We start from the raw sequence: 15,890 nt of genomic DNA, 5'->3' as shown, positions 1-15,890 counted from the left end.
ATTCATTTTACAATGTCAAATTTTACCAGGTCCAAAATACTAAGAATACCTTATAATTGTGTAAGATGTATGAAACTAGGTCTATTTCATCACATTAATCAGGACACATAGGTAAATGTTTATTGTAACAAAATTTGTGGTTAACAAAATGATGAGCCATTTACTGGATATTTAAGTGTACTGTCGAAGTGTGAATTGTACAATGTACAGTCACAGGCTATCAGGTTGTAAATCTCCCTGGCTTGTGAAAGGAGACTGCAATTAGAGGTGTCTCGGATCACAGGAAATCACCAAAAGTATAATCAGGCTATCTGGGTTGATCTGATATTTCAGAGAGATAATATTTTTGAGGCTTTGTTCAAAAACTTGTTCAAAATTACATGGCACAGAAGATTTCCCTCACTTTTGTGGCCTTGCCAAGATGTTATTACCTTATCTGTAGTAATTATCTAGGTTGACTGAGCACTCCAGGTTACGTGTTTCTTCAAAATTATAAACTGTTTTATAATAACAGAGAGAAATTTATTGGTCTTCTTTACAATATCATAAACACTAAGCCAAAGCATAGCCCAACCCACGTATTCCTAGTAAAGACATTCAGACTTTAAACAGACAAAGGACATCTTAATTTTTACCAGGTAAAGGCACCTACTTCCTATATAAAGAGACTCCCTCTTAGATGACCGAGCAACCATCAGAAGAAGTACCTTTTCCCCCCTGAACTGTCAGGATAATTTGATGAGCAGCCAAATATGTGAGTACGGCTTTTGAATTTCAGTCTGTGATCACTGCTGAGGCAGAGCCAAACGCATGACCCTTGTGGATTTGTTAGCCTTATTTTAGGGTGTTAATTGATGCCAGGCCTAGATTGTGACTAGATTGTGAACCCAGCAAGCAAAGGCAATGCTTAAACTGCAGATGGACTAAATTCCTAGAATCTCTATTAAATATTGTGTCCTGTCTTATTCTTATTTTATAACTAATTACTACATCTCCCTGTATCTGCCCCCCAGCCCACATTTATTCCATTCCTGAAAGCAGGACCTGTGGTTTCCATTGTTGGGTCTCCCAGACTCTTAACCTTGCCCCTTGTGCTGATGGAGGTCTTGGGAAAAGTTGAGACCAAAATCTGGGTCCTAACTGTAAACCACACCCTTCCAACATGATTAAAGGGCTCTTTTGTTCATCATGGCTAAGGCAACAGTATGTGGATTTTTGTTATATTTAGTCTGAAGTAAAACAAAATACCCATAGCTAAGATTTTTTTTTAATTACCATTCACCATCACCAGGGACTTAAAATTAGAACAAGAAGGCTATGGACAATAGAGAAATGTTAGAAGAAAACCTTTCTCCTCAGCACTTGCTAAAGAAAACTGACAGACTGATCTCCTAAGTCAGCAGCCTCAACTCTCCACCACCCGACGTGGTCCCTTTGCAGGGATGACTGCATGGCCCCTTCCCCCTTCAGTTCAGTGGTTAGCCTTTCATGGGAAGGGGTATTTCTTCTCTTGGGGCAGCTTCAGTGTAAGGTAATTTTTCAGAGTACAGGAAACAACATACTTGGTGGGAATTTCTCTACAGATGTGCTTTATAGGGCCTTTCTCCAAAGTTTGTAAGGTAGGCATGCACACCTGAATTTCAAATTCTCAGACGTGTCTTGGCCTGTTCAGTAATTTGGCCATGCTCAACCAACCAGTAAGCAAGCAAACATACTCTGTAGGAACAACGTCTTATTTCAGTAAGATAGGCTAATTACAGTGAATTAGAACCTTTATTTAATCTTCCTACAGTTATCCTTTTAATGTGTTCTGTAATTGCAAACCTTTAGTCTGTTAATCTCTGATTCATTAGTGGGTTTCTTAAGTGTTATTAAGGAGCACGTGTAACATTCTGGTAATTACTAATAATCTTTGTTCACAGCACATTTACAAAGATCTCTGCAGGGAGTTTCCTTAGGCTCATCACCACTTATTGTCAGTGTACAAGTTTTATTAGCAGTCTCTCACCCTTATAAAATATGCAATTTGGGGTTTTACGAAGCAAAATGAAATGTTTCTTATCTCTTATGGCTAACAAAGTCCAATGTTAAGTCAGTATGTCACTGTCCCTTCAAAGTCAAGTGTCCTCTAGTGTCTGTGGTGCCATTTTACCACCGAGGAGAAAGGTAAGGAGGGATTCGATTATAGTTCTCACCAGTTTACACTATTTTTTGGCGGCAGCACTGGAAGCAAAACTAGTGTTTCCTAGACAGTGTCTCAGTTTCCCAAGCACCTCACCTCCTTTAACACAAAGGTGTAGTTTTTACGGAGCAGTGCATGATGATAGCATAAAAGTCCACTCAGGGAGACAAGAACCACTGGGGGCTGTCTCTGGTGGTGAAGGTACCCAAGCATCCTCACCCTAAAAAAAACCGATTCTTTCTGCCTCTTCCTTGAGACCCAAAATCCCTGTAACAGGGGACAAGTTCTGGAAGAGAGCATATCAAATTAAAAACCACAATGTATGCCTGCTCAGTCACTTTGGTTGTGTCTGACTCTTTAAGACCCCATGGATTATAGCCCACTAGGCTCCTCTGTCCATGGGATTTTCTTGGCAAGAATACTGGAGTGGGTTGCCATATCCTCCTCCATGAGATCTTCCTGACCCAGGGATTGAGCCTGCATCTCTTGAGTCTCCTACATTGCAGGTGGAGTCTTTACCCACTGAGCCACCTGGGAAACCCAAAAAGACACAATAAGGATAAATAAATGGTGTGAATGCTCTTCTAAGAGCAAGGTAGGAGAGAGCATTAGGATATTCCTGGACCAGAAAAGGATCTGGAGATGATGCTAAAAATAAAACCCACCATTCTCTTTGCTTTGCTTAGGATTGGTGGCAGTGCAAAAGAGATGAGTTAGGATGGCTTTTGCCCAATTTCCAAATCCTCTTTGTTTCCCAGCCCTCAGTTCAGTTGCTCAGTCATGTCTGACTCTTTGCGACCCCATGAATTGCAGCATGCCAGGCCTCCCTGTTCATCACCAACTCCCAGAGTTCACTTGGACTCACATCCATCGAGTCCGTGATGCCATCCAGCCATCTCATCCTCGGTTGTCCCCTTCTCCTCCTGCCCCCAACCCCTCCCAGCATCAGAGTCTTTTCCAATGAGTCAACTCTTTGCATGAGGTGGCCAAAGTACTGGAGTTTCAGCTTTAGCATCATCCTTCCAAAGAAATTCCAGGGCTGATCTCCTTTAGGATGGACTGGTTGGATCTCCTTGCAATCCAAGGGACTCACAAGAGTCTTCTCCAACACCACAGTTCAAAAGCATCAATTCTTCGGTGCTCAGCCTTCTTCACAGTCCAACTCTCACATCCATACATGACCACACGAAAAACCATAGCCTTGACTAGATGGACCTTAGTCAGCAAAGTAACGTCTCTGCTTTTGAATATACTATCTAGGTTGGTCATAACTTTTCTTCCAACGAGTAAGCGTCTTTTAATTTTGTGGCTGCAATCACCATCTGCAGTGATTTTGGAGCCCCCCAAAATAAAGTCTGACACTGTTTCCACTGTTTCCCCATCTATTTCCCATGAAGTGATGGCACCGTATGACATGATCTTAGTTTTCTGAATGTTGAGCTTTAAGCCAACTTTTTCACTCTCCACTTTCACTTTTGTCAAGAGGCTTTTTAGTTCCTCTTCACTTTCTGCCATAAGGGTGGTATCATCTGCATATCTGAGGTTATTGATATTTCTCCCGGAAATCTTGATTCCAGCTTGTGTTTCTTCCAGTCCAGCATTTCTCATGATGTACTCTGCATATAAGTTAAATAAGCAGGGTGACAATATACAGCCTTGACGTACTCCTTTTCCTATTTGGAACCAGTCTGTTGTTCCATGTCCAGTTCTAACTGTTGCTTCCTGACCTGCATACAGATTTCTCAAGAGGCAGGTCAGGTGGTCTAGTATTCCCATCTCTTTCAGAATTTTCCACCGTTTATTGTGATCCACACAGTCAAAGGCTTTGGCATAGTCAATAAAGCAGAAATAGATGTTTTTCTGGAACTCTCTTGCTTTTTCCATGATCCAGCAGATATTGGCAATTTGATCTCTGGTTCCTCTGCCTTTTCTAAAACCAGCTTGAACATCAGGGAGTTCACAGTTCACGTATTGCTGAAGCCTGGCTTGGAGAATTTTGAGCATTACTTTACTAGCATGTGAGATGAGTGCAATTGTGCGGTAGTTGAGCATTCTTTGGCATTGCCTTTGTTTGGGATTGGAATGAAAACGGACCTTTTCCAGTCCTGTGGCCACTGCTGAGTTTTCCAAATTTGCTGGCATATTGAGTGCAGCACTTTCAGAGCATCATCTTTCAGGATTTGAAATAGCTCAATAGGAATTCCATCACTTCCACTAGCTTTGTTCATAGTGATGCTTTCTAAGGCCCACTTGACTTCACATTCCAGGATGTCTGGCTCTAGATGAGTGATCACACCATCGTGATTATCTGGGTCGTGAAGATCTTTTTTGTACAGTTTTTCTGTGTATTCTTGCCACCTGTTCTTAATATCTTCTGCTTCTGTTAGGTCCATACGATTTCTGTCCTTTATCGAGCCCATCTTTGCATGAAATGTTCCCTTGGTATCTCTAATTTGCTTGAAGAGATCTCTAGTCTTTGCCATTCTATTCTTTTCCTCTATTTCTTTGCATTGATTGCTGAAGAAGGCTTTCTTATCTCTTCTTGCTATTCTTTGGAACTCTGCATTCAGATGCTTGTATCTTTCCTTTTCCCAGCCCTAAAGCACCACAAATAATCATGCAATCTAACTAAATGCAAGGTATGTGCTATGCAAATATATCTTCAGAACAAGTCTTATCACCTACCCTAATCTGACTTTTTGCAACTCAATTGCCACCATTCATATAAGCATATAGATCACATATACATGATACATGTATATACACATATATTTATGTGCCTCTGTCTGTGTGTGTGCCCTGAAGCCTCCACTTTTCAGTATAGACACTGTCAGCCAACAGTAGATGAAGATGATAGATATAAAATTTACTTTGGAAATAAAGGCATTGTATAAGTTTGACATTTAGGAATTTTCAAAGAATTCATTCTACAGCTTTTAAGGCAGCAAAATTGTTGTATTTCTCAAGACATATCTTTCTTGTGGTGTCTTAGACAGTGCTCAGACAAACTGAATGCCTAAAGCAGCATTTCTAACCATGCTAAGAATCAGCAACAGACTTTGGTATCACTGACTAAGTCCACCAGTAAGTTAGCGAAAATACTGCAGTAATAGTTCTTGTCCAGTTGAAAGAAAAATACTTTAGTGAGTGAGAACATTCTTGGCTTTTAAAAATATGCTTATACACTTGCTTATGAACATGGAGCATCTCTTCCTTGCCCTGTGGAAACTACAACAGTAACTTGCTTCATACTAACATCTATGGTGCAGGAGATGGTATGGCTGTTTCCTCCCAACTCTAAGAAGTGCAATACCAGGCTCACTGGCCCCACACCACATGAGACTGCTGACTTCTGGGCAATGGAGCATAAGGTCTGAGCCACACTCCTTTCCCTGTGTTTCATTCTGATCTGATATTAGGCACTGAATATTTCTTAAGTATTACTCCATTGTCCAATTTGCCCATTTGGCAGCAAGTTTTCATTCTAATAAAAAGACGTTACTCAAATGGAGATTCCAGATGTGTCTAAGCTGCTTTTATTAGGACAATGGGCAAGTCCAATCTTTTCTTCTAAACACAATCAGGAGTAGTGTGGCTTTGCCTTTGTAATTTTACAAAGAGTTGTATTACGTAACTGGAAAATTGTCTCCCCGAGCATAGAGAGAATTTGTTAGCACAGAACGCAGCTTGGAAAATGCTGATGTAAAGCCTCAATCCAAGAGAGAAACCTTTTAAGTTGCTGAAATGTAATGGAGAGGAAGAAGGAAATTGCTATTTTACATGATTGGCCAAAATGCACTGTAATTATATCGACTTGAAACAGATTCCTTAGAAGAACTGATAACTCTGTGATCAGAATAAGTCATGTGTAGTGGAACTAAATGCAGCATGGACCTTCTCTGCAGAGAGTAGACTTGCCACTATGTGAGATGTGCAGTAGAAGAGACAGCTGTACTTGCCCTAGCCTGCTTAATGGGACCTCCAGCTGCTTCAGGAGAGTAAGGAATGGTAGGAGGTTTGATGGAAGAATTAGTGTTTACCATGTCTGCCCATCCTTTTGCACTGGTCTACAGCATAGCCTGTGGACTCTCTTCCTCATGCGATACTGTTTTGATGTTGCCACTCCTGTTTGTAATGATCACAGCATCGCTCATCAGACAGATAGCTTCTAAATGGAACACTCCTCAAAGATTCCACCAACTGTCCTTGCTGCCAGTTTTGAAGTGGGAGGATAAAGTTTAATCACAGGACTTCCCTGTAGCTCAACCGATAAAGAATCTGCCTGCAATGCAGGAGACCAGGGTTAAATCCCTAGGTCAGGAAGATCCTCTGGAGAAGGGAATGGCAGTTCACTCCAGTATTCTTGCCTGGAGAATCCCATGGACAGAGAAGCCTGGCAGGCTACAATCTGTGGGGTCGCAAAGAGTCGGACATGACTGAGTGACTTAAGACACACAAACACACAAAGTTTAATCACATATATTCAGCCCAAATATATACTCCTCATTTTCCCTTTTCCCTCCACTGTTTCTGTGTAGTGCTATAATATTTTCAGTTGGCCGCAGATGGGAGATCATCTCTCCTAAGAGTAATAATAGTGTTTATTCAGGACTAGCAAAACTCATTGGCTGACATGTGATACTCCGAAATATATTCCTAAACATTATTCCTTGCATACGGTAATCATCTATTTGTATATCTCCTTCACTTAACTATAAGCTTCTAAAGGGCAGGATTATGTCTACTTTTCTTCAAAATGTCCCAAATAGTGGAGTACCTAATAGTAAGTATTCAAGAATTCATTAACTGAGAATAGTGTATTGGAAATATCTGTTTGGATATTGAAAAAAGAAAGAAATTGCAACCAGTGAGTGAAATACTAAACTTCCAATAGCCAAGTTAGATAACTAAATAATTAAGAAATAAATGTACCCTGTGTTTTATTTTTGCATGAGCTAAGAGAGGACCCACCCTGGTATTACTGGAACCTGCAGACATCATAGACAAAGCTGATATCTCTAACCTCATCAGTAAGAGAGGAGCTAAGGTCGATTTTCTTGCCATTACTTTGGTAAGAAAGTTACTTTGGTCCTTCTGCTGCCTCACAGTTCCTTCTAGGACCAGTCACGTGACTGTGAGATGGCCACAGAGTTAGCTGAAATGCTGAGGAGCAGGAAAAAGCCAAATGCTCTATATTGGTTGCTGACTTGATCTCATAAACACCATCCTCTAACCTGCTCAGGTCTCCACCCACCCTGGGCAGCTGAATGCCACCAGCAGGGTGCTGAAACATCCATCCTAGAGGATATGCATGAGGTTGTCGTGGTAGGAGATCTTTTCCTTCACATCTCTTAAGAGGCCGTCTTTTCCTCTCTTATTTCCTCACTGGAATGCTTCCTCTTTCTTACTCTTTTTGTCTCTCTGAATCCTACAGGAGCAGCTTCAATCCCTTCTGCTTCCTCAGATCCTTCCTGACTCTGCAGAAAGCAGTAATTGCTCCCTCTGATGAACACCTGGGCAACTTATGCTGATGCTACTTGACATTTTGGATAGTTTTCCTTATATTATCAGTTGTTTTTTCTCATTTATTTATTGTGCTTCTCAAGAGTGAGGATAATTCCCTGGGTTTTTGTAAAATCCATACCATATTATTTCATATGGCAAATATTAAAAAAAAAAATACTTAGTAATTTGGGAGAAAAGCATCTAGAAGGGAATTTGACAAAGGTTAATGAACTTCGGGGCTTCCCAGGTGGCTCAGTGATAAAGAATTCACCTGCCAATGCAGGAGACACGGGTTCGATCCCTGGGTCAGGAAGATCCCCTGGAGAAGAAAACTGGAAACCTGCTCCAGTATTGTTGCCTGGGAAATTCCATGGACAGAGGAAGGAGCCTGGCAGACTACAGTCCGTGGGGTCAGAAACAGTCAGACACAACTGAGTGAGTGAGCACACACAAATCTCTGGGGTCAGAAAGAGTTGGGCGCAGCAGAGTGAATGAGCACACAGGGGTGCAAACTTCAGCAATACTAAATCTAGGACTTACTATTATTGCTTTCTGAGTTGATGAGGATCAAGAGAGGATCATGTTAAATGTATCATTTAAAAAAAAAGTTTGATTTAAAGAGAAAAAGGATCACCCAACAAGCTCACCTTTTTTATGACATTTCTCTTAACCTCCATTCATATTCTGGCATCATTATCTTTACCCAGACTGTCATAATTGCCTTCATCATTGTTCTGCCCTCCATACTCCCATTCTAATCCACCCAATCAGACAGTAAATATTTTATTAGGAATTTGTATGTTTCAAGTAATCTACTGAAGAAAGCTGAGCGCCAAAGAATTGATGTTTTTGAACTGTGGTGTTGGAGAAGACTCTTGAGAGTCCCTTGGACTGCAAGGAGATCCAACCAGTCCATTCTGAAGGAGATCAGTCCTGGGTGTTCATTGGAAGGACTGACGCTAAAGCTGAAACTCCAATACTTTGGCCACCTCATGCGAAGAGTTGACTCACTGGAAAAGACTCTGATGCTGGGAGGGATTGGGGGTAGGAGGAGAAGGGTATGACAGAGGATGAGATGGCTGGATGGCATCACCAACTCGATGGACATGAGTTTGAGTGAACTCCAGGAGTTGGTGATGGACAGGGAGGCCTGGCGTGCTGCGATTCATGGGGTCGCAAAGAGTCGGACACGACTGAGCAACTGAACTGAACTGAACTGAACTAGAAGAATCAATTCCCTCATCTTAGGATGGCAACTGTCCTGCACAATCATGTTCAGCAACTCTCCACTTTACAAAGTTAAATGTAATCCAGCCTCACTTGCCAGTCTTACCATATAGTGTTCTTTCCAACCACTTCAAACAAAGCAAAATAGTCTCTCTTTTCTGTGATATATGTGTTAGTTTTCAGCTTAATTCCTGGGGGCCTAGAACTATAAAATAAATCACTCTCAGAGGTAGAAGTTGTGATCATGTCATAAATCCAACAATCTGAGGAAAGCATCTCAGAGTAGACACTATTAGAGGTATATCTGAGAACTTCTATTTTTAAAGGCTTGCTAAGATTGTGGAGGGATGTACAGAAGGGGGAAGGGCCTTACCTTAGAGTTGGGACAAGGAAGTTAAACACAAGGGGTAGGCAGACTAAAAAAAAAACAAAAGTAAAGAGCCAGGATGTAGGGAAATGAGAGCACTTGTCATAAATCTCATTAAAAACAAACCCCCAGGTAAGATAAAAAATAATAAGTTAAGACCTTCATACTGGAAACTTTCACATTTTGAAGGTTAGAATTCTGAGATGCACGATCATACCCAAAAAGAAGAAGAAAAAAAAGAATTTTGTTTAAGCACACACACTACATGTGGAGCACTGTGGTTCTGTGCAAGTCCAGGCAATCTGAACTACTCCTAATGATCAACTCTGCTCCATTATGAAGTCGTGATAGTAAATGGTATCACGGTATGCCCTGAACTCTTGCTCCAAACAAGGGCTCCTGTCTGCCAGAATGAATTCCAAATTCATCATCAGGATCAAAGTTAGGCCATATTAGCTGCTCTGTATTTTTAACCTTTGTATTAAATTACCATCAAAGAGCACTAATTAAGATAAGAAATAGAGCTACTTATTTGTTTCATATGCATCTTCAGATTTCTGAATTATACATTAAAACAATCTATGACATATGCATGTGGTTTTTACAAAGGAAAAAAGCATAAATGCCTCAGGGTGCATCTGCCTAAGAAACAGATGGAAAAACACACTTTTTGCAGTTCTATTAAAGCACAGAGAAATATCATAATTTTAAAGGCTACAAAAATAAGGTAAAGATTATATTAGGCAAATAAATCAGTAAAATCTATAGCAAAAGCCAGAATATTTTAGGTTAATCTGAAAAGGCTGAGTCTCCTAAGACTTTGAAAAATGAGAAAAGCCATTTGAAGAAATCTTCAACTTGGATTTTTTTGTTTGTTTGATTTTGTTTCTAGGTTCCAGATTCAGAGATGTGCAACTGATCCAAACAGTTATAAAAGCTTAGGAGACAGCTTTCGAATGATTTTCCACACGGAAGGGTATGTATGGTTCTTCACACAATCTGTGTGTTGATGTAGGCATTTTAATATATTACTACATAACCTATTTTCTCATTTTGAATGATTTATTTTCCTAGTCTTAGTAGGGAAAAATATTGAAAAAGGTGTTTTTCTATTTTTGTGCATATTTTTCCTGATAATACAGTTGAAAATTAAATATGCATATGATAGAAACTCCCTGGAGGAGGGCATGGCAACCCACTCCAGTATTCTTGCCTGGAGAATCCCGTGGACCGAGGAGCCTGAGGGGCTACAGTCATGGGGTCACAGAGAGTCGAACATGATTGAAGTGACTCAGCATTCATGCACACAGATAACTACCTCAAAAAGGATATTAATAATATCCTTTATTAAAAATAATTTGATGACTATAGGACAATTTTTAATTTGTGCTGTTAAAGCTTTTCAAAGTTCTTATAACTGGAGATGTCTAAATGTGATTGTTGTTTATTTTGTTTTTTAAATATAGTGCCCAAATGTGCTCCTTATTTGCATTCTGGTTTATGAATATTCTATCAAAACGTACTGTTGTCAAAAACTGATGTGTCAAGTTCATCATCCTGTCTATTAGATGATCAGATAAATAGAATATTTTTGTTACATAAACTAAAATTGTCTTTGATGTATAGATTCAGTTAAAGATTCTATCAAGCATAAATAATTTTACAAAGGATTTTAGATTTGCGTTTTGAAGTTGTTTTCATAAGAGAATTGGTTGACAATAATAATTATACCAAAATGATAACAGTAATAATGCTGCCTGCTGCTAAGTTGCTTCAGTCGTGTCCAGCTCTGTGCGACCCCATAGACGGCAGCCCACCAGGCTCCCCCATCCCTGGGATTCTCCAGGCAAGAACACTGGAGTGGGTTGCCACTTCCTTCTCCAAAGCATGAAAAAGTGAAAAGTGAAAGTGAAGTCACTCAGTCGTGCCTGACTCTTAGGGATCCCATGGACTGCAGCCTACCAGGCTCCTCCATCCATGGGATTTTCCAAGCAAGAATACAGGAGTGGGGTGCCATTGCCTTCTCCAACAGTAATAATAACAACTAGATTTAGCCTTTACTATGCACTAGGAATTTTCCATATAGCTCTTTGAGGTAGGTTCTGTGAGCATCCATTCAAGTTAGATGGATGAAGAAACCAAGATTCAGAAAAGTTAATTTTCACGTATCTGGTAAATTATGAATCTTGGACTCAAATCAAGTCAACTTTTCCCCAAAGCCCATGTTCCTAACCTTTGTAGTTCACTATCTTTCTTAGCAGAATTTACTGGGTATACTGTTTTGCTAATTGTTCATTTCAGTTAAACATATGTTGTTGATGTTCCACGCCAGCAGGTTCTTTTGAACAACAGCATAGTAATTTATTTATCTACATACTGCAGCTTGTTAAATTAATCCCCTTTGGTGGCCCACTAGGTTGTTTCCAGATTTTTACTATTTTTTTACTTTTTTAATTTCTGTTTTTAAAAGTTGCTAGGTATGGACTTATCAAATGAGATGCACACCATGTATCACATATGTTGCCAAATTACCTTCCAAATGTATGTACTGACTTAGGATTTGAGAGTTTTCACCTCTCCACACTCTTTCAAACATTAGACCATATCAATCATTATTTGATATATCTGTTACTCATGTGCATCTCCTGTTTATAATCTAACAGATAAAAAAGAAAACTGTCATAATAAAATTCCATTGATGGTAATTGGGGTCAAGCATACTTTTATATCATTGTCATTTTTTCCCATGAATTGCATAATTGTGTCCTTTGCCCATTTCTCTTAGGTTAGATATTTTTGTTAATTTATTTAACTATTATATAAATTACAAATATTTCTCCTCACTTGCTCTTTGTCTTACAACTATAATATCTTAAACCTTCCAGAAGTTTGTGATCTTTGAAGATTGTGATTTTGTCATTAGATCTGTTTTCCTTTGTGATATCTGATGGCACATTAAAAAAGGACATCCTCAAACCCCAAGATCATAAACATTTACATTTGAATCTTTAATCTATCTGAGATTTGTTTTTAATGTGCAGTGTGGCATATAGGAATCAAATTTTATCTTCAAATGGTTAGTCAACTGTCCAAATGCCACTGGTTAAAAATTCTATTCCTTATTCACTAATTAGAAATGCTAGTTTGTTTGTCTAATTAAACTTGCATATATTTATCAGTTAAATTTTCTATTTGGTTTCTCCATTTTCTGTTCTGTTTCATTAATTTCTCTATCTCTATGCAAATACCATACTATTTTAGTTATTTTATTTTTAGAGTATTTCAGGAATATGTAAAAACATAGCCTGCAGGGTAAAGTCTAAGCTTCTGATTAGGTGTACAAAGCCCTTCCTAGGATGGCCTCCCTTCTTCTCCAGGCTCATTCCCCATGCACAGGTCTGTTATATTGCAGGCACCACCCTAGTTTACTGAGGTTTTTTTCTATCTCTTTTCTCCCACCCTAAGAACACATTTCGCTAATGGCCATGTCTCACTTCCCTCGTATTCCCTATGCCCGTGTTTGGCACTAAGTAGAGATATTCGGCAAAGGTATGTTGAACAAATGAATGAAAGCCATCACACCAACATCATGATGATGCAAAATGAAGAAGAAAGATGATAATTCTTGCTACTGACCACTTTCTCCGAAGCGATGAAGGCTTGTTAAATATTTTGAGGTCATCTAATGACAGAGAGGGCGAAGGCAATGGCACCCCACTCCAGTACTCTTGCCTGGAAAATCCCATGGATGGAGGAGCCTGGTGGGCTGCAGTCCATGGGGTCGCTAAGGGTTGGACATGACTGAGCAACTTCACTTTCACTTTTCACTTTCATGCATTGGAGAAGGAAATGGCAACCCACTCCAGTGTTCTTGCCTGGAGAATCCCAGGGACGGGGGAGCCTGGTGGGCTGCCGTCTATAGGGTCGCGCAGTCTTGGACACGACTGACCCGCTTTAGCAGCAGCAGCAGCAGCAGCAGCAGCAGCAATGACAGAGAATCAGCAAATTCTTGCTGTTCCTCTGGTGATGTGGTACCTGTTATTGATAATATGCCTGCATTTATGGTGATTAGGATCAACATCATGTTCATTTTACCCAATAAATATATATAAATTTAAAGAAACCATAGTGTATTATATAGTCAGTAAAAGTATCTTTTTCCTGTAAAACAATAATGTCAGCATTACCCAGTTCTGTAAACTGTAACAGATATCTCTGAATTGGATGTGGGAATTCCATAGCCAGACTCTTCATTTCAAGTGTGTTTTAGGAAGAATTGGATGTTTCTGCTTTGATATCAAGTAATATAACAAACATACAGTATGTGTGGTCCTTGCATAGTAAAATTGGCCTTTTCCCTCGACTGTAGGTTTAATTGCTTCTAAAGCAAATTGACATTCTTTCTGTAATCCTTTAGATCTGGACACATTGTTAGCAAAAGTCAGAAAGCTCTTGTCTTAAAGATGGAAATATTTGTAAAAATACAAAAGAAAAAGCTGCTTTTTGATACAGAGCAAGAGCATGTCATAGCTTTAAGTTTAAAAAAGAAAGAAAAAAGAAAACCTTTTAACGCATGCTGTGTTGATTTTTTTCCCTAGTAAAACAGTTCTTTTTTATTTTCTCAGTTAGCTCTTAGAGTACACTCTGCTTTCAAAGATGATTTTTTCACTCAGGTACATAGAGGCCAGTTTGGTCTGTGGCCTACAGAGAGGCTAGTGCTAGTCAATTTGACTGTTTATATAATTAGGAGAGTTCATCTCTCTTCATTCTTCTTATCTAACCCCTCACCCCAGCCCCTGCAAGTTAGAAGTTTTGAAAGCTAGTCCTTTTCTGTTGTTTAAAAACATTAAAGTCTGTTAATGCACTTGGAATCTGCAGTCTTCCATTTCTCCACTCTGAGAAAGTGAATTGGTGCTTGTCACCATTCTTAGAGATGCAGTTCCCCACCTCTCAGACCAAAAAATTCACATTTCTACGAGACAATAACTAAATCTAAATCACATGGATCTGGATCCCTTTACTGCTTCTAAGATTTTTTAAAAGTATAAATACACTTTGCTACTATTAAAGGCATAGTTTTTCAACCCAGTTTTACAGAGGTGAAGTTAATTTGTTTTCTTTTGAAAAACCTTCCAAATTCTAAGTAAGAATTTCTGTTATGTGGAAGCATCATATTCACTTCAGTTCAATCACTCAGTCAAGTCCGACTCTTTTGCAACCGCATGGATTGCAGCACACCAGGCTTCCTGTCCTTCACCAACTCTTAGAGTCTGCTCAAATTCTTATCCATCTAGTCGATGATGCCACCCAATCATCTCATGCTCTGTCATCCCCTTCTCCTTGCCTTCAGTCTTTCCCAGCATCAGGGTCTTTTCCAATGAGTCAGTTCTTTCCATCAGGTGGCCAAAGTATTGGAGCTTCAGCTTCAGCATTAGTCCTTCCAATGAATATTCATGGTAGATTTACTGTAGGATTGACTGGTTGGATCTCCTTGCAGTCCAAGGGACTCTCAAGAGTCTTCTCCAACCCCACAGTCAAAAGCATCAGTTCTTCAACGCTCAGCCTTCTTTATGATCTGACTCTCACATCCATACATGACCACTGGGAAAACCATAGCTTTGACTAGACGGAACTTTGTTGGCAAAGTAATGTCTCTCCTTTTTAATATGCTGTCTAGGTTTTTACTTAGATTTTACCAAAAAGGCCATCATTATAGAAAACTCACAGGAAAGGAATTTGTCACTATTGAGAGCACCTCCGTCTTCACCATGATTTTTCATCTTTCTCTGGTTTGGCAAAATATACTAACAGGTCCATCTACTATAATCATGAGCCCAGAAGACACAAAGATTTAGCCTGCTTGATTAGGTGCCTTCAAAACCAATAATCTTCATTTTGTCCTGGAAAAGAGTAGCTGGTATCTCTATTTACCATGCGTCGAGGCATCATACCTAATTTCCTTTTGTTTCAAAGTATCTCATGAGAGTTCTTCTAGTCTTTGCTGTACTTGTAATTCCTCTAAAGAGAGTGATTGAGATGGTTCCAGATAGGTGAAGGGATTCTAAATTTTGCTTAAAAACAAACAAACAAAAAAAACAGGACTACCTACCTCCTCACTCTTCTCTGAAAGTATTGCAGGAAAGGGGGACTACTTCCAAGGCCTGAGAGTGGGCTCTTGTCTAACACCCTGAAATGAATTGTCGAAGAGATGCATTGCTGACCAAGCAAGAGACTTTATTGGGAAGGGGCACTGGGGTGGAGCGCAGCAGGGTCAGGGAACCTAAGGGAACTGCTCTTCCACGTGGCTCACGGTCTCAGGTTTTATGGTAATCAGGTTAGTGTTTGGTTTGTCTCTGGCCAATCACTGTGACTCAGGGGCACTCCTGGTGGCATGTGCATCGCTCAGCCAAGGTGGATTCCAGCAAGAAGGATTCTGGGAGGTTGGTAGGACATGGGGACTGGAGTCTACCCTCTCCTTTTAACCTTTCCCAAATTCTTCCAGTTGGTGGTAGCTTGTTTGTTAGCTCCACATTCCTTACCAGAACCTTCTTTTGTAAGATAACTCATGCAAATATTACCATGGTAACTGGTCAGGGAAGTCAGTTTCAG

The 15,890-nt window shown here is 39.8% G+C and overlaps 1 protein-coding gene across 1 annotated transcript in view; it reads left to right on the top strand.

Annotated features, from left to right (window-relative positions):
* The window catches only part of SLC25A21 (solute carrier family 25 member 21), a 528,456-nt gene that overhangs the window by 366,692 nt on the left and 145,874 nt on the right, over window positions 1-15,890 (top strand). The window contains exon 3 of the mRNA XM_005695244.3: window positions 10,174-10,257. Within this exon, the coding sequence (XP_005695301.1) occupies window positions 10,174-10,257 (84 nt within the window). The remainder of the gene's footprint in view (window positions 1-10,173; window positions 10,258-15,890) is intronic.

Source organism: Capra hircus, chromosome 21, assembly GCF_001704415.2.
Source record: "Capra hircus breed San Clemente chromosome 21, ASM170441v1, whole genome shotgun sequence".
Classification (NCBI taxonomy): domain Eukaryota; kingdom Metazoa; phylum Chordata; class Mammalia; order Artiodactyla; family Bovidae; genus Capra; species Capra hircus.
Note: the sequence above shows the minus strand (reverse complement) of the source record. Positions and strands in the feature narration are given on the sequence as shown.